Source organism: Dendrobates tinctorius, unplaced genomic scaffold (genome assembly GCF_039654945.1).
Source record: "Dendrobates tinctorius isolate UK_male_01 unplaced genomic scaffold, ASM3965494v1 ptg000016l, whole genome shotgun sequence".
Lineage (NCBI taxonomy): Eukaryota > Metazoa > Chordata > Amphibia > Anura > Dendrobatidae > Dendrobates > Dendrobates tinctorius.
This window is the reverse complement of record NW_027361684.1, coordinates 35,534,719-35,557,712: the sequence shown is the minus strand read 5'-3', so window position 1 is coordinate 35,557,712 and position 22,994 is coordinate 35,534,719. Positions and strand designations below refer to the sequence as shown.

The 22,994-nt window shown below is 42.3% G+C and overlaps 1 protein-coding gene across 2 annotated transcripts in view; it reads right to left on the bottom strand.

The window, feature by feature from the left end:
- Positions 1 to 2,919: 2,919 nt before the first annotated feature.
- The window catches only part of WDR81 (WD repeat domain 81), a 72,846-nt gene continuing 52,771 nt past the window's right edge, over positions 2,920 to 22,994 (bottom strand). For both annotated transcript variants that reach the window (XM_073565675.1, XM_073565676.1), the window contains 3 exons: positions 21,838 to 21,983; positions 17,462 to 17,641; positions 2,920 to 6,982 (listed from right to left, as the gene is read on the bottom strand). In XM_073565675.1, the coding sequence (XP_073421776.1) occupies positions 6,656 to 6,982; positions 17,462 to 17,641; positions 21,838 to 21,983 (653 nt within the window). In that variant the 3' untranslated portion in view covers positions 2,920 to 6,655. The remainder of the gene's footprint in view (positions 6,983 to 17,461; positions 17,642 to 21,837; positions 21,984 to 22,994) is intronic.

Sequence of the window (22,994 nt, the reverse complement as noted above, 5' to 3'; positions counted from 1 at the left end):
AGTAAATGGCAAAAATGGGACCAAGTCTTCCCATCTCCCATCACTTAAACCCTCCATGTTAGAATTCTGTCCTATCTACCAACTGGATTTCTCTCCTAAGACACATTAGTGTTATATTGCAATATCTTTATTTCTACACCGTTACACAATCTAAACTACATATTGCTATACAGAGCCGCTATTTTGTATTACCTTGTAATATTGTTTCTCTCCTTAAGCGGTTTAATCTGCATTGCCTTAGTTAATACCCTTGTATTATGTTTCAGATTATAATGCTGACTTTGTTTACGATTCAAGGGTTGCATCCCTTGTCAACTGATACATGTTCCCTAATTCCCTATTATCTCTTCCCTCCCCCTTCTGTTTAATGTTTAAACAATAAAAGCTTTGGAAAAGAAATGGGCTGTTAATAAATATAAATGAGAATCTGGTATATCTTCAGGATAGGGACTTGGTGGAATAACTATATTGCCATGAGATATAAGGAGACATCTCCAGGTATCCTAATATCAGGGGATTATCATTTATTTGTAAATACAGTGCCATCATTCTTTTGATTATATATTAGTGTCCTTTGTGTAGCCTTCATCAGGACAGACTGCACACAAGCACGGTGGATTGTTATATTATTCTTTAATTATTATTAATAAAGGTTATGTTTTATCGTTTTTTCCACCAGTGATTTTTTGCAAATCTATCACCCCTGTTCAGAAGTGGCCCCCATCCTTCCTCCTTCAATACGGTACACTTGTTCTGTCCCCTTTGCTCCCCCAAAGTGTGAGGTTTCCCCCACCATGCTTCACGGGTGGCCTGGTGTTCTTGGGGTTTTACCCATTCTTCCTCCAAAGACAGGAACTGGAGTTAGAACTTTTTGGCCTCATCTGACCACATGATCTTCTCCCATACCTCCTCGGAATCATCCAGATGGTCACTGGTGAACTTCAAACGGGCCTGGACATGTGCTGGCGTGATAAGGGGGACCTTGTGTGCCCTGCAGGATTTTAATCCATGACAACATAGTATGTTACTAACGGTAATGTTTGAGACTGTGGTCCCAGCTCTATTCAGATAATTGCCAAGGTCCTTCAGTGTAGGTTGAAGCTGATTTCTGACCTTAGAATCATCCTTTCCACATGGGGCAAGATTTTTCATGGACTCCCAGAACAAGGAAGATAGAAAATGTTGGAAACCCAAGATGACTGTCTTATTTGTGCCAAAAGTTGTTGACTTCTCACTAAGCTGATTGCCTATTCCAACCTTGTGCAGGTTTCCAATTTTGTCCCTGGTGTCCTTAGACAGCTCTTTGATCTTGGCCATGGTGGAGAAGATGGCGTGTGATTGAGCATGTGAGAAAGGTGTCTTTTATAAAGGTAACTAGCTCAATCAGGTTCAGTTATTACAGGTAATGAGTCTAGAGTAGGAGGGCTTCTTATAGAAAAACTAACAGGTCTGTGATAGCAAGAATTTTTGCTGGTTGGTAAGTGATCAAATACTTATTTCATACAATAAAATGCAATTTAATTATTTAAAAATTGTACAAAGTGATCTTCTAGTTTTTATTTTTAGATTGTTAGTGTACCTACAATAAAAATTAGACCTCTCCATTCTATGTAGGTGGGAAAACTTGCAAAATCGGCAGTGTATCAAATACTTATTTTACCCACTGTAGATAAATATTAATGAGATATATAATTAGTGATTTGCGTGTGAAGTTTACTTTACATATATTAAGTAAACAAATGAAAACAAAAAAACACATGGGGCTCCCCTGCATTTTTGATTGCCAAAGCGCCAAGCAATTTACTGTGATGGGCCACTTCTGGGGCGGCTGCAGGCTGGTATTTTTAGGCTTGGAAGGGCCCAATAACCATGGACCTTCCCAGCCTGATAATAATCAGCTCTCAGCTGTCTGCTTTACCTCTGCTGATTATCAAAAATAGGGGGAACCCCAAAATTTTTTTTTCATTAGCTTAATGTATGCACAGTAAACTACACGCGCAAAACATTAATTATATAGCGCACAGAAATCTATCTAGCCATCTCTAACTTTGCACATCTTTAACACCTAATTTCTGTTCTGCATTTTATTTCTGGTGTCACTTGCACTGCACAGAAATATCATATTTTGTCACTCGTGTGCGGGACGTATTAACGTCAGTGCTATCGTAAAAAAACAGACAGGTCTACGTATGGACACACGGACATGTGCTCAGCCCCACAGATTATAATAGGCGCGCGTGTTTTTTTCCAGTACTTGGAGAAAAATGACACCACACGTACTGGAAACACTGATATGTGAAGGTAGCCTTACAATTCCACTTAGGTGATTTCCTAAGTCTTCGGGTTTGTAATTGTCAAAAAGCTTGTCGACAGCAGAATTGTGAAGTCAGCTCTGGGTTATAACATGGAGCATGACCTCAGCCATAGGGCTCACATGAGCGTATACATCAAACGAGTGCTAGCTGATGTTTTATCGGATAGCACTCGGACCAGTGTTCTTATTTATATGAGGCAGTGCTGATCAGCAATTTTTTTCTTTAACAGATTCAGCAGTAGAAAAATTAAAAAAATTAAAAACTGCAGCAAGCTGCACATGACTCCACAAATCGGCTGGTACGCACCCATTCAAGTATACGGGTGTGTGGGAAATATCAGACTGCACTCGAATGTCATCCGTGGACTCACACTGGAAAAGATGGAGAAATCTTGTTCTCCATCTACTCCTCAACTGTGCCGCGATTCCCTCCTCCAAGAGAATCGGATCACACATGATGATGACACTCCAATGAAACTGATCAAAGTGTCAGTAAATCGATCAGATTCTCTCACGTGAGAGAATCTACTCTTGTGTGACTGCGGCCATACAAGCACTGAAACAAGAATACCAATGTATTGATAAAACATTGCACGCAAGCAGGGTTATTGCTAGAATCATAAACTTTAATAGAAATCTGATATTTCAGCTTGGGCTCTTTCTTCCTATACACTGGAATGAAGAACATTCTTGTCGTTCATCATAATTCCCAACAGCAAGTTCTTTACCACTTGTATCACAATGCAATAAGCTTTTCTCCCATCATCGGGATAATACCAGGCATCTATAATTACCCCCCTCAAGCAATATATATTAGGAGATGAGATTAATCTGACGTTGAAATTATTCCAACTTCTGCAAGGAAAAAAAAAAAAAAAAAAAAAAAAAAAAAATCGCTACATCACACAGGTTTCCTGTTTCCGAAATGTTTTTTTTTTTTTTTTTTTTTTTACAGTATTTACAAACAAAAACAGATCTTTAGACATTTCTTATAGATTGAGAATACGCACATCACAACTTGCTTCACAGCTCGAACTTCCTCTGACAACACTGTGTGTGATGTAACAGGAGTGCAAACATGGAAAAAGTTTCAAATCATCCTGCGGAAGTGGTAAAGTGGAGTGCGAGCCTTAAGTAGACATATATATTTCCTGAGATGGTCAGGCTTGCATTTCCAAACAAAATATATACATAATGCTAATCCATGAATATATGCACATGAAGGTTTACTGCATGGCCTTACAAAGCTGACAGCATCTAATATTTAGTTCTTTTATGGCGTGTTTGAATAAGCTTTGGGAATCAGAATTAATTAGTACATTCAATTTGCTGTATTTTCGGTCCGAATGCGATCCTTCAAAACAATGGATTGCACTTAGACCATTGTTAGTCTACTTGGCATGTGCACTGCAGAATTTTTCCTCGGATCGCGGGGTAAAAAAAAAAATCACTTCATGCCAGAGTGTGATCCGATGTTCAGATCGCACTCATCCATGCAACTCAATGAGTCAGTAGCAGCTGTTTAACCTGACTTTCCAATACACAGAAACGCTCCACTTGGTTGTGAGTTCCTGTGTATGGGGAAGTCATGAGACAGCTGCCCAAGAACACAGGAACGTACGACCGAGGTGAGCGTTCCTGTGTACAAAGAAGTCAGGGGAGACAGCTGCCCGAGAACACAGGAACGTACGACCGAGGTGAGCGTTTCTCTGCATGGGGAAGTTAGGGGAGACAGCTGCCTGAGAACACAGGAACGTACAACCGAGATGAGCGTTCCTGTGTACAAAGTCAGGGGAGACAGCTGCCTGAGAATCCAGGAACGTACAACCGAGATGAGCGTTCCTGTGCATGGGGAAGTTAGGGGAGACAGCTGCCCGAGAACACAGGAACGTACGACCGAGGTGAGCGTTCTTGTGCATGGGGAACTTAGGGGAGACAGCTGCCCAAGAACACAGGAACGTACAACCGAGATGAGCATTCCTGTGCATGGGGAAGTTAGGGGAGACAGCTGCCCGAGAACACAGGAACGTACGACCGAGGTGAGCGTTCCTGTGCATGGGGAAGTTAGGGGAGACAGCTGCCCAAGAACACAGGAACGTACAACCGAGGTGAGCGTTCCTGTGCATGGGGAAGTTAGGGGAGACAGCTGCCCGAGAACACAGGAACGTACAACCGAGATGAGCGTTCCTGTGCATGGGGAAGTTAGGGGAGACAGCTGCCCGAGAACACAGGAACGTACGACCGAGATGAGCGTTCCTGTGCATGGGGAAGTTAGGGGAGACAGCTGCCCGAGAACACAGGAACGTACGACCGAGGTGAGCGTTCTTGTGCATGGGGAACTTAGGGGAGACAGCTGCCTGAGAACACAGGAACGCACAACCGAGGTGAGCATTCCTGTGCATGGGGAAGTTAGGGGAGACAGCTGCCCGAGAACACAGGAACGTACGACCGAGGTGAGCGTTCTTGTGCATGGGGAACTTAGGGGAGACAGCTGCCCGAGAACACAGGAATGTACGACCGAGATGAGCATTCCTGTGCATGGGGAAGTTAGGGGAGACAGCTGCCCGAGAACACAGGAACGTACAACCGAGGTGAGCGTTCCTGTGCATGGGGAAGTTAGGGGAGACAGCTGCCCGAGAACACAGGAACGTACAACCGAGGTGAGCGTTCCTGTGTACAAAGTCAGGGGAGACAGCTGCCTGAGAACCCAGGAATGTACAACCGAGATGAGTGTTCCTGTGCATGGGGAAGTTAGGGGAGACAGCTGCCCGAGAACACAGGAACGTACGACCGAGGTGAGCGTTCTTGTGCATGGGGAACTTAGGGGAGACAGCTGCCTGAGAACACAGGAACGTACAACCGAGGTGAGCATTCCTGTGCATGGGGAAGTTAGGGGAGACAGCTGCCCGAGAACACAGGAACGTACGACCGAGGTGAGCGTTCTTGTGCATGGGGAAGTTAGGGGAGACAGCTGCCCGAGAACACAGGAAAGTACGACCGAGATGAGCATTCCTGTGCATGGGGAAGTTAGGGGAGACAGCTGCCCGAGAACACAGGAATGTACGACCGAGATGAGCATTCCTGTGCATGGGGAAGTTAGGGGAGACAGCTGCCCGAGAACACAGGAACGTACGACCGAGGTGAGCGTTCCTCTTCACTGGCAGCTGTCTGATGTACTGTATATGGCCAACTTTATGCTCCATCTGTACTAGCCTAATGCTTTCTGTTGGTACTGAAGCCATGATGTGTATCGCAGATCCAGTGGGTGCCAGAAATTCACAAAATCTCATTCACTTGCTGCAGAGAAAATCAGCAGTATAAATTTGAATTTACACATTTGAATGTAAATTAAAGATCCTGTAGGTGTTTCCACAGCGGAAAGGTCTTGTGGGAATGTACCATAATGGAAGAACAATAGGTATATATGATACTGACGTTAGAAAAAATGTACAAGGGATCAAAAATGTACATGCAACGTTTGGCTGGTGTATTTTATAGGCAAACGCCACACAAATGCCCCGTGTGATCCTGACTTAGGTGATCTGAAAATACTGAAGGGCAGCAATGTCTTGCCCTGTGTTCCCATCAGCCGGCATTTATGGCATTCGTGGGTCCACAGATGATCTGCCGAAAGATCAGGCGTCGATGATGGAAAATGTTCCCAGCTGTCCGGCTTTATTTTCTCCCACTATACAATTTCTGTTCTACTTTGTGTAAAATGCCCCCAAACCAGACAAAATGAGGGTTCTTTATCAAAGTTGCCCAAAGAAAATGAGGCTTCGCTCCCTATAGAAGCCAATCACTGAGCAGCTTTCATCCTTCCAGCACAAGTTAAGAAACGGAAGCTGTGATCGGATTGGGCAGATTGGGAGAACGTAGACCAAGCGTTTGAATACATAGTAACGATGCTACCGGTATGATCCATACAGCTTATATACAATGCATAACTAAGGGGAAATCATTTACAGTGTGAACTAGAGCGTACTTTCGGCTCTTGAGCACGATGGTTTTTCTGTAGAGCAAAGCACAGAGTCAATACTTTTGTCCGCAGTGCTATGATGTTATCCTGAATGTGGCTGTACAAATTAGAATATACATTTATTTAATAAAAATAAATATGAAGGGTCCCAGTCTCTTCAGCTCTAGCAGCACCTCCTGTTTAATACTTGATGGGTAAAAATGTCGCCTGGGCTTACAACAAAATGCTTGCTGGTCTTGCCATGAATATTATTAACACTAGAAGGTAATGGGTCTATGGCTTTTTTTTTTTTTTTTTTAAGTTTTCCAACATCACGGATACATTGAGGGTAATTTAGTTTCCTAAATAGTTATTAATGCCTTTTAAGCCAAGAGACGGACTACTCCATTGTCAGAGCCCAGGAGAAGTAGTCTCTTGGTAGGTAAAACGGCCAGGTTGGTTAAGGTCCCCTTGAAGTTTTCTGAGCTGAGTTTGGTTGTACTGTTCGGCTGCGTCGAGGAGTCAAGTAGAGAGTAGATGCCAATTTTATTTGCCACGGTCCCAGTTATTATCTCACTGCCGTACAGATCAAGGGCGTGAATGGGGTCAGAATTAGACTTGAACTGATGTAACGGTTTCTGCTCAAGCTCCTTCCAGACAGCGAGGGAATGGTCAGATGAGGAGCTCACTATGAGGTTTCCATCCGCTGCCTGCAGGACAGAGAAGTCATTGGTGAACAGGACAGAGAAATCAGCTAATATATTAATAAAGACACAGTTAAGTATTTGATTTGATATATAGGAAGCCATTATCTATACGGCACCAACATATATTACGACGCTTATAAATCAAATAAACTTTAGGAAACTGCTTAAGCAGTAATTTCAGCCAGGAGGATTTCTAAATATTCTGTAAAGTTATGGACCATAGCCAGAGATGAGACTAGGGCTCTGCCCTTGGCCGGCTTCTCCCAGCGCCACTGCAGGTGATCAACAGGTTTCTTGAGCCGACCCGAGTCTGATTAATGCTGCCTGTGGTTTGGGCAGCACAAAGCAAATCACAAGTTCACGTTAAAAAATGTTTGCTAGATACCGTATTTTCTGGCGTATAAGACGCCTGGGTGCATAAGACGACCCCCAACTTTTCCAGTTAAAATATAGAGTTTGGGATATACTCGCCATATAAGACTAACCCTCTTCCAGTGTTTGTTGTGCTGTAATGTGCAAGACAGTGTGGCAAACACCGCTTCTGATCGGCAGTGAAGTCATCCCCACCGGTCAGAGAGCCGTGGTTCCCACGCTGTCAAAAGACAGCGTGAGTGCTCAGCTGTGATCAATGGTATAAAGTTTACCTCCGGTCACTGGTGTCGGCTGATGGGACAACCGCTCCCATCATCCGACACCTACAGCTGCTAATAACAGTGAGAGCAGGAGCGGTGGATGGGAGTATTCGTTTGCTGCTCCTGCGCTGTAAATAAATAAATAAAAAAAAACGGTGTGGGATCCCCCCCTATTTTTGATAACCAGCTAGACAAAACTCACAGCTGGGGGCTGCAACCCTCAGCTGTCAGCTTCATCAAGGTTAGTTATCAAGAATAGAGGGGTCCCCCATGCTGTTTTTTATATTTTTAATTATTTAAAAAATTTTAAAAAAGCGGCGTGAGGTCCCCCCCCATTTTTGACAACCAACCTTGCTAAAGGAATTCTGGCGCTTTGCCCGGCTCTTCACACTTGCCCTGTAGCGGTGGCAAGTGGGGTTCATATTTGTGGGATTGATGTCACCTTTGTATTGTCAGGCGACATCAAGCCCACGGCTTAGTAATGGAGAAGCATCTATAAGACACCTATCCATTACTAATCCTATAGTTGTTTGGGAAATAAAGACACAGCCAGAGTAAAGTCCTTTATTTGAAATAAAAATGGAAAACTGTTTTTACTCTTATTTAAACGCCTATTTCCACCGAAGCCCTCTATCTCCTGTAATAAAAGTAAAATAGAAAAACAACAATATGCCATAACTGTCTGTCATTCTGTCCCACTCCATAATCCATGCCTGGGGGATAAACAGTTTTCAATCTGCTTGGACGGTGCCAAGGTGCAACTGTCCAGGCTGACAACCACTGGTGACTGAGCAGCTGCGATCGCAGCCTCAGAGACCGGTGGTGACGTCATTAAGGTTACGTTTGGTCACTGAGGTTCCGTTCCCAGCCGAACTGAACTGCGGTGACCTCGGAGAGATCCGCGCTAGCAGCGTGAGGGTATGTCCACACGTAGTGAAATCTGCTGCGTTTCCGCAGCGGTTTTGGCTCTGCGGAAACGCAGCAGATTCTGCTGCGTTGTACAGTACCTTTATTTTCAATGAAAAAAAAAAAACGCAGTGCAGATGCTGCGGATTTTTTAGCGCGGTTTTGCTGCAGTTTACAATCCGCAGCATGTCAATTGTTTGGTGCAGAAACGCTGCAGTTTTACACCTCATCCATTATGAGGTGTAAAACCACAGGGCAAAACCGCAGATAAACCGCAGGACTTTTGTCCTGCGGATTTACCTGCGGTTTTCTCTCCAAAATCCGCACATCCAAAAAACTACGTGTGCACATAGCCTGAGCGTTTTTCTCATGGTGCTAGGAACGGAGCCTCAGTGACCGGACGTAATTTCTATGACCACCGGTCTCTGAGGCTGCGATCGCGGCCGCACAGTCGCTAGTGGTTGTCAGCCTGGACGGATGCATCTTGGAACCGTCCAGGTTGACAACTGTTTATCCCCCAGACATGGATTACGGCGTGGGACAGAATGATGGACAGGTATGGTATATTATTGTTTTTTATTTTTGGTTTATTACAGGAGATAGAGGGCTTCGGTGGAATTAGGCGAGGTCGTAAGTATGGTTTAATTAAGATTATTATAGGAATCTGTGTCATTCTATCAATTAAAGGACTTTTTCTGGGTGTCTGTGTTTTCTTACAATGTGACTATAGGATTAGTAATGGATAGGTGTCAGACTTGACGTCACTGGGCAATACTAAGGTGACATCAACCTCACAAATATGAACGCCACTTGCCACTGCTACAGGGCAAGTGGGAATTGCCAGGCAAAGCACCAGAATTGATGCATCTAATAGATTTGCCTTTTCTGGGCAGCTGAGGGATGCTATTTTTAGGCGGGGGGGCAATATCCATGGCCCATTACAAGCCTGAGAATACCGAGCTGTCTGCTTTAGCAAGGCTGGTTGTCAAAAATGGGGGGGGGAACACCATGCTGTTTTTTTTTTATTATTTATTTAAATAAAACCCCACTATTCTTGATAACTCGCCTTGCTGAAGTTGATAGCTGAGGGTTGCAGCCCCCATCTGTGAGTTTTGCCTGGTTGGTTATCAAAAATACAGGGGGACCCACGCCGGTTTTTTTTTTTTTAAATTATTTATTTACAGCGTAGTAGCAGTTGCTGAATACTCCCATCCGCTGCTCCTGCTCTCACTGTTATTAGCAGCTGTAGGTGTTGGATGATGGGATCAGTAGTCACATCAGCTGACACCAATGACCTGAGGTAAACTTTATATCTCCAATCACAGCCGAGTGCTCATGCTGTCTTTTGACAGTGCTACAAACATCCGGTGTTCAGGCAGCCGAACCCGAACAGTACAGAACTTGTTTGTGTTTCGCCCATCTCTACTCCTGAGGACTGCAGTGAAGCAGCGCAGGCCGCGCTCTCTTTTTCCATACCCTGGGGGTCCCCGGATGCCTGCAGCTTGCGTCACTAAAGACGACACCTGGCGTATAAGACAACCCCCGACTTTTGAGAAGATTTTCAGGGGTTAAAAAGCAGTCTTATACGCCGGAAAATACGATATATATATATATATATATATATATATATATATATATATATATATATAGAGAGAGAGAGAGAGAGAGAGAGAGAGAGAGAGATCTGTATATATATATAGATATATATATATATATCCTGAAATTAGAAAACGGCATGAAAAATGTCACATTTCCTACAACTTCTGTGCCACTTGCAGTTTATGAATCAGCCTCTAATAAGGAAACTACTAATCTCCTGTCTAAAAGCCATAATAACAAAGCACAGACAAAATAACTTCATAAACTAATCTACTACTATCCATAATTTCAGGAGTTGAATAAAGGGACCATCTCCTTAGGATAATAAACAAGTTGTGATGGGAAGGACGTTATTTCACCTTGACTCAGAACAGGTTAAACAAACTATCCCAGCGAGCACTGGGGCAGGCAAATATAAAGAAGAGTTACTCATTACTGGGGCTTGGGTAAGACACCCACGGACACTTGTCTTTCTGATTTAAACAAACTGCTTGATAGAATCCACAAAAGGACTGGTTAGTGGCACCGTATAAATCCAATTACCATCAGCAGGAACCCAGTGTACACTGGCAGTGTGCAGTCATCAGTGGAAGTTGTGATGCTAAAAAATTACCTAAACACAAGGGTTTATTAAATAAAGTACTGTACAAATTGTCACCCTTCCCTGCAACGGAGGTTAGTGCAACGGATAGTGCTGCGCCCTTCCGAGCTCTGGGGCCCCCTGCTGATCTTGTGGCGAGGTCATTTTATATACACACACACACACATATATATTAATATATATATTTTGCTTATTCCTTACATATTTCATGTATTATATATAAAAAAAATGTACTTTATATGCCGCTATATATTATAAAATATTTTGTGTATATATATATATATATATATATATATATATATATATATATACACACATACATACACACACACACAACGACAAAGCAAAGTCCAGCAATAACGTGAGCAATCCAGGATGCTGTTAAAAAATTATTTTTTTTTTTCTTTTTATTCATAAATCCATTAAAATGCTATGGTCCAAGCAATTCAAAACAGCAATAACGCAGGAAAGTCGTGCAGATAGGACTACGCGTTTCAGCGGTAGAACCCGCCTTCTTCACGGTCCAGAATCTGAATTTGACCCGTGATGTCTCTTGGACACGCTCCCATTAAAAAGTACAGCTCCCTGTTATAGTTTATTGCCTTCCAGTGAAATATATGATATATGTAAGCAGCGGTCTAGAGGTGGTCAATAGGGATTTAGCCCATTCCAAGTGCAACTGGCCCAAAGTTCTTGGACTTCCAATATCTAAACACTATAGAAATGTATCAACTGTCCTATTCAAGTGAATGAGGCTTGCAGACATCCATGCACACGCTGCAGAAGCCGCCCTATTCACATGTGTGAAAAGAAATTTTCAGTTATAGAAATGTCAGAAGGGGTTTTCCAAAAAATCTCAGGCAGCTCCCTATAAAGAGAACAAGGGATAACTTGCGGATTGCTGGGAGTTCAACCCCAAGATCACAAGCAATCCCAAGAACAAGGCTCAGCAACCCAGAAAACAAAGCTGCGTACAGTCCAGTCTTAAATGGAGCAGAGACACATTCTTGGCCTCAGCTTTATTTATGGTCTATGGGACTGTGCTCAGCTGTCTGCTTCTGTCCCACAGAGAATGAATAGACTGACAGTGTACATACTTCACCGCTGCGCCACTTAAACTTGGTCAGACGCCACTAAACTAGAATTTAGCAACTATCCTGGTGATCCTAGAAGATAACGATCTTACCAGAATGCCCCATCAATGCTTTATCTATATTAATAGCGTAAAACAAGTGCATCAAGATTTCAGTTTTAGCATAAATGTCTAAGTGAAAATTTCTCAAGGCATGTGTCAAATGTATCCATAGACATCTATGGACCAGACGCATGGGAAACTAACTGGAAATCCCTTAAACAACGGGTAGTTGTAGGCAGATGTATAGGAAAACATGTCATACATTTGCTTTGTATACGTCCCTGTATCACAGACAAAGTAAAAACTGGTGAGAAGAAAGCCATATTGCTCTAAACCAGAATACTCCAATGTCAATGAAGCCTTAATATACACCTCTGAGGGGACTCATGAATACCTTAAAGAAAGTGAGAAGACTAAAGAAATACAAACCTCAAGAGAGGAAACTTTACAGGGAATCTGTCACCCCATTTTAGCCCTATAAGCTGCAGCCACTGCCAGGGGTTTATCTACAGTTTTCTGTAATCCTGTAGATAAGCCCCCAATGAAACCTGAAAGATAAGAATAACACGTTAGATTATACTCACCGGGGGGCGGGTGCAGTGGGTGTCGCGGTCCGGCGCCTCCCATCTTCATACGGTGATGTCCTCCTCCTTGCTTATCCCACGGCTCCTGTGCAGGCGTATTTTATCGGTACTGTTGAAGGCAGAGTAAAGTACTGCAGTGCGCCGGGAAAGGTCAGAGAGGTCCGGCACCTGCGCACTGCAGTACTCTGCTCTGCCCTCAATAGGGAAGATAAAGTACGCCTGCGCAGGAGCAGAGTGAGAAGCAAGGAGGAGGACATCATCATATGAAGATGGGAGGCGATGGACAGGACCGGACCGAACGCCGGGGTGAGTATAATCTAACTCTTTTTTCTTATCTTTCAGGTTTCATCGGGGGCTTATCTACAGCATTAAAGAATGCAGTAGATAAGCCCCTGATGGCGGTGCTGGCAGCTGATAGGGCTAAAATGGGGTGACAGATTCCCTTTAAAAGGAACCTGTCAAACTTCTACACCCACCAAATTATTTATATGACTGCGGAGCTTTTTGATCTATTTAGGACCCCAAAGTGATGCTCCTGCAGCGAGAAATTGGGTTTTGAAGTTCTGTATAAATTGTGCATGGACGTGCAGAAGGCCGTGATGATGCACTTCTCAGCCTAACCTATTCCCTATAAAACCTACAAGAAACAAAGTGAACAAAAACCCTGCTGTAACTAAATAAGTAAAAAGCAAAAGTGCATCTAAATAACTTCTTAGTAATACTGCTTTTGATCAAAAATAGCATAAAAGCCATCCCACCGTCGACAAGGGGACTCCGATTGGGGCAGTCCTACGTTGTCTAATATTAAAAACCTTACCATGTGTCAAAGTTGACCTCAGTGTGTGAATAAGGGCAGACAAAAGGACTGGGTCCCAACCAGTGGACACCAGTCTAGGGAAGCTTTTAAATGTAATCTCCAGCTCAGTAAAGGGAGGCCACAAAAATACAAAGAAAAAACACAAATTGAGCTTGGTTTGAGTTGGTATACATGCAGCACATAAACGCATGTTCACATCGGCCATAAAACATAGCAAACCTACAAGAAACAAAATGAACAAAATATTTTTAACATTAGTGTAGGACAGTGATGGGCAACCTTTTGAGCTTGGTGTGTGAAAATTCACCAAAAAACCAAGCATAACTTGGGTGGTGTGTCACTTTGAGAAAAAAAACCCCATAATTTTGTGATATTTATAGTTTAAATAACAAAAATGTATAACTGTAATATATAACTGTATTTAATAAACCAAAAACTAATTATGTAACTTACCTGCTTAGTGACTATTTTTGTTCATCTGTCAGTCGGTTTCTTTTGTTGCTCTTGATATTATTTAACTTGTGTGGGGTGCCATGAACGAAGATAAGTGAGGGGGAGGGGGAATTCTTTAACTAACCTGCCTATTAGTGACTTTTTTGTGGCTGATTTTCATAGGCTAAACCTTCAATTGAAGGTTGGTATTTAGTACACTTCAGGTACACTTCAAGCACTATTCATCTGTCAATCTGTTTCTTTTGTTGGTTTTGATATTATTTAACGCTGAGAATAAGGTCTCACAAAAGTACGTAGAGGGAAAAATTGTGAGTAAAGCCATTGCTATATTTTTCAGGGTGCTAAAAGTGTCTGGTAATCTGTTCCAGGCACTCCAAATTTCTTATTCGTAGTGGTGCTCCTCTTGATTCTCCAAGCGACACCTTTCCAGATTCTCAAGCTTTGACCTTAAGTCCACAAACACCTGAGCCCAGATGTGGTCTTGAAATTCTGCAAGATGCATCTCCAAATCATCAATTTGCATCCATTGGAAACCATTTAATTCCAAACTACTGTAGACTACTACATCAGGATACTTAATTATTTTCATGGTCTGTTCTAGGCTTCAAAATTGATTAAATCTATCACTGCACTGGTCAAGTAACGAGTCTAAAACATGCTGGTACTTTATATGCAAGGGTTCCATTTCATTTTGTACACCTGCACTGGCCTTCTCAAAATACTTTGTTACTCGAGGAAAATACTTATAAGTTTTAGTTTCTACATCTCGCTTGAAAATTTTAAGTTTACTTTCAAAAGCTTTTATGTATCCAAACATAACGTCAATACTTTTGCCAAAACCTTGTAACTTTAAGTTCAGTTCATTAATATGAACAGAGAGATCTGTAAAAAACGTCAGGGTGCTGACCCACTCATCATTGAGCTGAGGAAAGATTCCCAGATCCTTATCCTCAAGAAATACCTTAATTTCTTCAAGGCACTCCACAAAGCGCTCAAAAACTTTGCCTCGGCTCAGCCATCATACATTATTGTACATCAGCAGTCCACTGTAGACGGAATCAACCTCCAGCAAAAGTGCAGAAAATTCTCACTTGTGAAGCAGGCGAGCAGCTATTAAATTAACTATTTTTGTAAAAACTGACATTAAGTCGGTGAATCCTGCCTTGGCACATAAAGCCTCCTGATGGATAATACAATGGAAAGGCACAATCGGATGTCCAATAGCATCCGTAAACAATCTGACAAATCCAACTTTTTTCCCCACCATGTTTGGTGCCTCATCTGTCGTCACTGACACAACTTTAGAGATCTCAATGCTTAGGTCACGGAATGTTTGAATAACAACCTTACATATTTCGCTTCCTGATGTACTTGTTGGCACTGATACTAACTTTATCAACTCTTCCCTCATTGTGAGACCATCAGAGTATCGACCAATAATGGCCAACTGAGCATGTGATGTGACATCAGTAGTTTCATCAAGAGAGATCGAAAAATATTTACATTCACTTATGTCTCTTTAATTGATGTACATTTGTGTTCAGTCTCATTCGGTCTTTTATGATATTTCTACTGAGTGGTAACGCAGATATTCTCTTAATAATTGCATCTTTATTCTGCATATCGTCAAATAGAACTGGTGCACATCTTAGGAGAGTTTGGTTAATAAATTCTCCCTCACTGAGTGCTTTTCCATGCTGAGCTATGGAGTGAGCAATGCTCAAACTTGCAGACGTTAAATTTGTAGAGCCTTTTGTAAATTTATGCATGGAATTAGATTGGCTCTTATAAAGGCGTAGCTGCCTGGAAATGTATTCCTTCCTTTCATCCTCACTTTTTTTCAGGAGCTGGGAATGATTAGTTTCAAAATGTCTATTTATATTTCACGTTCTGCTTACTTCAGAACGTAGAATGCAAAATGATCTGCCATTTTTTTCTATAATGCCATACATCTCGGTCTATGTCTCTTGAAAGGGTCGGCTACTGCCACTTCCTTTACTTAACCTTGGTCCTTGTTTTTTTATTTTTTGGGTCCATCAGGGGGGCAGGGACAGAAGATAGAATTATAGATAGCCTGTTAGCCCTGCAGGCAATTAGAGGTTAACTAGCCTAAATGACCACAAGACACATGGCACAAGTAACTGTCTAATAGGAAAGGGCAGGGTTAATAAGCAGAGATAGGGGTTAATAAGGATGCAAAACAGTAATAGTGGTGAAATGGAGTCTGCACTATGCTGATGGTGTTCCTTATGTAAATTAAGATGGCTGCTGCTATTTCTAATGGCGGTAAATGGCACCCATATCACAGGCCCTCGCCTCTCCCAGCCTCCCCCTCACTTATCTCAGTAATGCTTGTTTATTTAACAATCCACGACACCCCAGTAGATTGGATGATGTTGCTGGTTATAACAGTTATGCAGTTGCTGGTAATCACAAGGGGCCCCCAGAGATGCGATCTGCGGCAATCCGCTTCTCCCTGCTGTGCTCCGCCGGCCGGAAGTGAGGGCCCCTAGCGGCCTAACCAGAAGTAGCAGAACTAGACGCTCTCTGCCGGAGTCCTGTTGTTTTGGCCTACAGACATCCGGCGCAAAGTTTCTACACTGCACGCGGCCACGCAGGAGCTGAGGATGAAAACATCCTTCTTGGCATGCAGCCCCATACTTTTCTGTATGTGGCCGCGTGTTAGGCCTGTTTCACACTTCAGTTTTTTCTTTCAGTTAAAATGCGCCAAAATAGCGGAAAACGGATCCGCAGCCGGACTGACAGAAACGGGGGTCAGCGGATTTACGGATCGAGCGAGAGAGCACGAGAGAGAGCGAGCGCGAGAGAGAGCGAGAGTTTTGTCAATTTTGTCCAGCAGCCAGACAGAAACGCGGGTTAAATTGGCAAATAGCGGATCAGGACACGAAAAAAACGTTACATGCTCCGTCCGGGCCGCTGAGCAGACGCCAAAATCTTGGCGGATCCGTACAAAAATGGATCAAACGGACGACCTTCCGTCAAGATCTGCACGTCTATGAGGAAAATAACGGATCCGCCAAGAAAAATGGTGGATCCGTTTTTTTTTCCAAATCGGCGGATCTTGACTGATGGTCACAAACGGAAGTGTGAAACAGGCCTTAGCAAAAATGGCTATGAATGTCAGCACTGACACGCGTGTCATAGGTTCGCCATCAGGGATGTAGGACCATCACGATCAGAGTCACCTTGTCGACGACGGGATGGCTTTTATGCTATTTTTGATCAAAAACAGTATTACCAAGAACCCTGTGTTATTAGAATGCACTTTAGCTTTTTACTTATTTATTTTACTCATTTATATAGCGCCATTAATTCCACAGCGCTTTACAGACATTATTATTTAGTTACAGCAGGGTTTTTGCTCATTTTGTTTCTTGTAGATTTTCTATGTTTTATGGCCGATGTGAACATGCGTTTATGTGCTGCATGTATACCAACTCAAATCAAGCTCAACTTTTGTGTTCAACCTCTAATCCCTGCCTACCACCTCTGTCCTCTGGTTGATTGACAGATCATTTACGCTTGATCTGAGGAGCTGCAGATGCATCATCACGCCCCAATGCACGTCCAGAAACACATGTAAAGAACTTCAAAACCCAAAATCTCACTGCTGGAGCATCCTAAATAGATCAATGTGTTTATCTTTGAAAGGACTACACAGTTATATAAATGGTTTAGGGGCATAAAAATCTAAGACAGTTTCACTTTCTCAAAAAAATGAACTTTTTTTTTACCTTCATTTGCAAGATGTCACTCTCATGTGCAGGCCACCCTCGGAGTACCAGACCAGTCCTGGTGTCCAGTAGGATAATGAATCCCGAAGAATAACCTGCAACAACGCTGCGTCCATTTGGGCTGACGGCCAGGTAGCGGATAAGCCCTGCATTCATATTGCTGGCCAGCTTAAATTCATGCTAAGGAGCAAAACACAAATATGAATAGGGAAGCAATAATTTACATTATTATTTATTATATATATATATATATATATATATATATATATATATATATATATACACACACACATACACACACACAGTATATCTCAACACAGAATAACTCACTTTCTAGTCACATCTATGATAGAGAGTCATATACAATGAGAATTGCTAGACTGCAATAACTTTTATATGAAGTCTATAAATGAGATATACATACAGAAGTGTTTAATATAATAGCAGTGTGTTCAAACACATGAGTTAATCACAAAATCTTTATACTAGTTTTTATTTCCAGCATTGGGAACATTGCACACTGTTTTCTAATTCAAAACATGAAGAGAAATGATTAGACTGTTTAACTACTTTGCAGAAAATAACAAAAAATGAATATTGGGCCGTTCTAAAAAATAGCAATGTCTGCATTTGTCTTTACATATCCACAATCTGCACTATTCTTTCTGTTTATTTAGCATTGCTGTGAATCACTAACCTAATATTTAGTTGTATACCCACAGGTTTTTTTTAGAACTGTTTCACATACAGTTAGGTCCATATATATTTGGACAGAGACATTTTTCTAATTTTGGTTCTAGACATTACCACAATGAATTTTAAACAAAACAATTCAGATGCAGTTGAAGTTCAGACTTTCAGCTTTCATTTGAGGGTATCCACATTAAAATTGGATGAAGGGTTTAGGAGTTTCAGCTCCTTAACATGTGCCACCCTGTTTTTAAAGGGACCAAAAGTAATTGGACAGATAAAATAATTGTAAATAAAATGTTTATTTCTAGTACTTGGTTGAAAACCCTTTGTTGGCAATGACTGCCTGGAGTCTTGAACTCATGGACATCACCAGACGCTGTGTTTCCTCCTTTTTGATGCTCTGCCAGGCCTTCACTGCGGTGGTTTTCAGTTGCTGTTTGTCTGTGGGCCTTTCTGTCTGAAGTTTAGTCTTTAACAAGTGAAATGCATGCTCAATTGGGTTGAGCTCAGGTGACTGATTTGGCCATTCAGGAATATTCCACTTCTTTGCTTTAATAAACTCCTGGGTTGCTTTGGCTTTATGTTTTGGGTCATTGTCCATCTGTAGTATGAAACGACGACCAATCAGTTTGGCTGCATTTGGCTGGATCTGAGCACAGTATGGCTCTGAATACCTCAGAATTCATTCAGCTGCTTCTGTCCTGTGTCACATCATCAATAAACACTAGTGACCCAGTGCCACTGGAAGCCATAATGCCCAAGCCATCACACTGCCTCCGCTGTGTTTTACAGATGATGTGGTATGCTTTGGATCATGAGTTGTACCGCGCCTTCGCTATACTTTTCTCTTTCCATCATTCTGGTAGAGGTTGATCTTGGTTTCATCTGTCCAAAGAATGTTCTTCCAGAACTGTGCTGGCTTTTTTAGATGTTTTTTTAGCAAACTCCAGTCTAGCCTTTTTATTCTTGATGCTTATGAGTGGCCTGCACCGTGCAGTGAACCCTCTGTATTTACTGTCATGCAGTCTTCTCTTTATGGTAGATTTGGATATTGATACGCCTACCTCCTGGAGAGTGTTGTTCACTTGGTTGGCTGTTGTCCCTTCACCATGGAGACTATTCTGCGATCATCCACCACTGTTGTCTTCCGTGGGCGCCCAGGTCTTTTTGCATTGATGAGTTCACCAGTGCTTTCTTTCTTTCCCAGGATGTACCAAACTGTAGATTTTGCCACTCCTAATGTTGTAGCAATTTCTTGGATGGGATTTTTCTGTTTTTGCAGCTTAAGGATGGCTTGTTTCACCTGCATGGAGAGCTCCTTTGACCACGTTTCCTTCACAACAAAACCTTCCAAATGCAAGCACCACACCTCAAATCAACTCCAGGCCTTTTATCTGCTTAATTGAGAATGACATAATGAAGGGATTGCCCACACCTGTCCATGAAATCGCCTTGGAGTCAATTGTCCAATTACTTTTGGTCCCTTTAAAAACAGGGTGGCACATGTTAAGGAGCTGAAACTCCTAAACCCTTCATCCAATTTTAATGTGGATATCCTCAAGTGAAAGCTGAAAGTCTGAACTTCAACTGCATCTGAATTGTTTTGTTTAAAATTCATTGCGGTAATGTCTAGAACCAAAATTAGAAAAATGTTGTCTCTGTCCAAATATATATGGACCTAACTGTATATTTTGCATGAAGTCAACCAAGTGTTCTGTCAGATTAAGTTCTGGGGATTGGGCCGGCCGCTCCATAAACTCAATTTTGTTGGACTGGAGCCAAGATTTTGCTTGTTTACTGGTGTGTTTAGGGTCGTTGTCACACCCATTTCAAGGGCACATACTCTTCAGAGTAAGGCAACATGACCTCTTCAAGTATTTTAATATATGCACACTGGTCCATGATCCCTGGTATGGAGTAAATAGGTCCGGCACCATAGTAAGAGAAACTTGCCCATATCATGAAGCTTGCACCACCATGCTTCACTGGCTTCAGAGTGTACTGTGGCTGAATGCAGAGTTTGGGGGTCGTCTGATGAACAGTCTATGGCCCTTGGACCCAAAAAGAACAATTTTACTTTCATCAATCCAAAAAATGTTTCTCCATTTCTCTTTAGGGCAGCTGATGTGTTCTTTAGCAAATTGTATCCGCTTCAGTACATGTATTTTTTTTTTTTTAACACTTGGACTTTGCGGGGACTTCTTACTAAGAGCACTGTTACAAACAACGATGTCCCAGCGATCCCACCAACGATCCGACATGGATGGGATCGCTGGGATATCTTTAGGCTGATCGCTGGTGACCTGTCACATAGACCGGCTCACCAGCGATCAGGACCAGCGAGCAAGTTGGTATCTAAAGTAAACAGCGGGTTTCTAAGAGCTGCGCGGCTCTCCCGCAGCGATGCGTACTGGCCAGCAGGAGACCAACAATCAAAAAATGGCCCAGGACGATCCTGCACGATCAGCGATACCCGGCGGGGGGGAGGCGCGCCTTGCAGTCGCTGATGTGTCTCTCACACAGCGATGTCGCTGGCGAGATCGCTGTCACGTCACAAAATCAGCGATCTCTCAGTGTGTGACGGGGCCTTAAGAGATTAGTTTCACACAGGTGTCTTCCAACGATCACAGCCCTCACAGGTAACCTGAGACTGTCTGATCATCCTGGAGCTGATCGTTGCCATTCTGGCTTTTCTTCCATCCATTCCAATGGCAGTCTTCCATTTTCTTCCACGTCTCTCTGGTTTGGCTTTCCATTTTAAAGCACTGGAGATCATTTTAGCTGAACAGCCTATCACTGTCTGCACTCCTTTATAAGTTTTACCCTCTCCAATCAACTTTTTTAATCAAAGTACGCAGTTCTACTGAACAATGTCTCGAATGACCCATATTCCTCAGGCTTTTAAGGAGAAATGCATGTACAACATGTCCTGTACAACATGACCCTTACATGATAATGTGTCAGACTGTAAAGCGCTGCGGAATATGTTAGCGCTATATATAAAAAAAAAAGAAGAATATTATTATAAGGGCCACTTGATTCACACCTGTTTCCTCACAGAATGAGTGACCTCACTAATTGAACCCTACACTATTATTTTGAACACATCCCCTTTCAATTAATTATTCTAATAGTACACACACTAAAAACCATGCAGATCATGAATGCTGAGTCAGGTGGTTTTCTTAGGATCTACGGCACTAACTGGTATTGTTAGATATGTGGCAATATAATTTATCCCAAAAACCGTGATTAATCTGGTCAAATTGGACTGCTAATATTTTGAACACTGCTGTACGAGTTACTTTGTATGTGAATATTGGAATAGGATATGTATGTATTAGACATACACATATATATTAAATATACATACACACATACACCATTCCCCTACACGTTATATCGACATACTATTTAAACACCAAAAAATTAAACTGCTCCTATGCACCTAACATTTAAAAAAACAAAAAACCCAATATGCTTGTATTATAATGCCCCTTCGCTTAGTGTCCTCAGCTCCTATACACAAGGATTGTTTTGTAGGAAGAATAATCTTTATTACACTGTCACTTAAAATCATGATTCAAGTAAAAGTATAGAGCAAAGATAAAATCTAAAAAAAGCCCCATCAATGATGGCGATCAAACACAGAGAAGCCAGACTGAACCGTGTACATTCAGTACCTGAAGCCCTGGTTTCCGGGGGTCAATGAATCGCAGTACAGAATCGGAGCTGCCAAACGTTACGCTGCAGTAAGGAGGCGGCATTGTGGCCACTGCCGTTATGGGGATTTTCGTGTCTCCAGCCTCATAAGAGCGAATGGTTTTACCTGTCAATAAAACCGCTTGCCACATTAATGCTGATCTCCAGGATTACCTCCTTCTGTCACAAGCTGTAATAACGGTTCAAGTATTCCTCCTACTAGCCCCAATTCCCATATGTAGATGATCTAATCACCACATTTCCAAAAGCATACAGATGTAAATGAGCAAACCCGAATATAACACAGATATCAATAGCGAGACATGTATGGCATATGCGGAGCCCGGCTCTGCGCTGAATACCGGCAGTCAGTCCCGGGGTGTAATCACAGCCGCCACTCTCAGTACTGTGACTGGAACCGCGCCAGCACCCTGTATGAGTGAAAGCCTGCAGCTCCTGGGAGAAATAAACTTCATTTTTCTCCCAAGTGCTGTACTTTAAACACGGCGGCCGGGCACCATATAAATGCTAGTAACATACAGATTAACCCTATATCTGCAGATCAATATCGTGTAATCCAACTTAAGAGGTGTGCTTTAACTTCCAAAACAAGAGGTGTAAAAGCTCTAAGATTTGTGTTTTTTGTACCTTTTTTTTTATAGCTAGTTCTATGAAAAACTTAACCCACCCTTTCTTCTGTACCATTTTCCCTGCCTCCCACCTCCAACCAAAAAAAAAAATCACCAATTTTCCCCACTAGGCATAAGAGGAGCTATATACAGTGGGTACGGAAAGTATTCAGACCCCATTACATTTTACGGTTTCATGGCAGCCATTTGGTACATTTGTTTTTTCTTTAATAAATTTGCAGAAGTTTCTACAGTTCAGTTTTGGGTTTTTTTCAGTCAAGATGGGGTGCAGAGTGTAGATTAATAAGAAAAAAATGAACTTTTTGGAATTTACCAAATGGCTGCAATGAAACAGAGTGAAAAATGTAAAGGGGTCTGAATACTGTCCGTATCCACTGTACCAATGCACCCAAATATCTCCTCACCTTAGACTGGCCATAACCAGTTCAGAACTATCAAACAAAAAGAATAAAAATAATGTGAGATTTTGTACTGAAGATCTTGGGTGC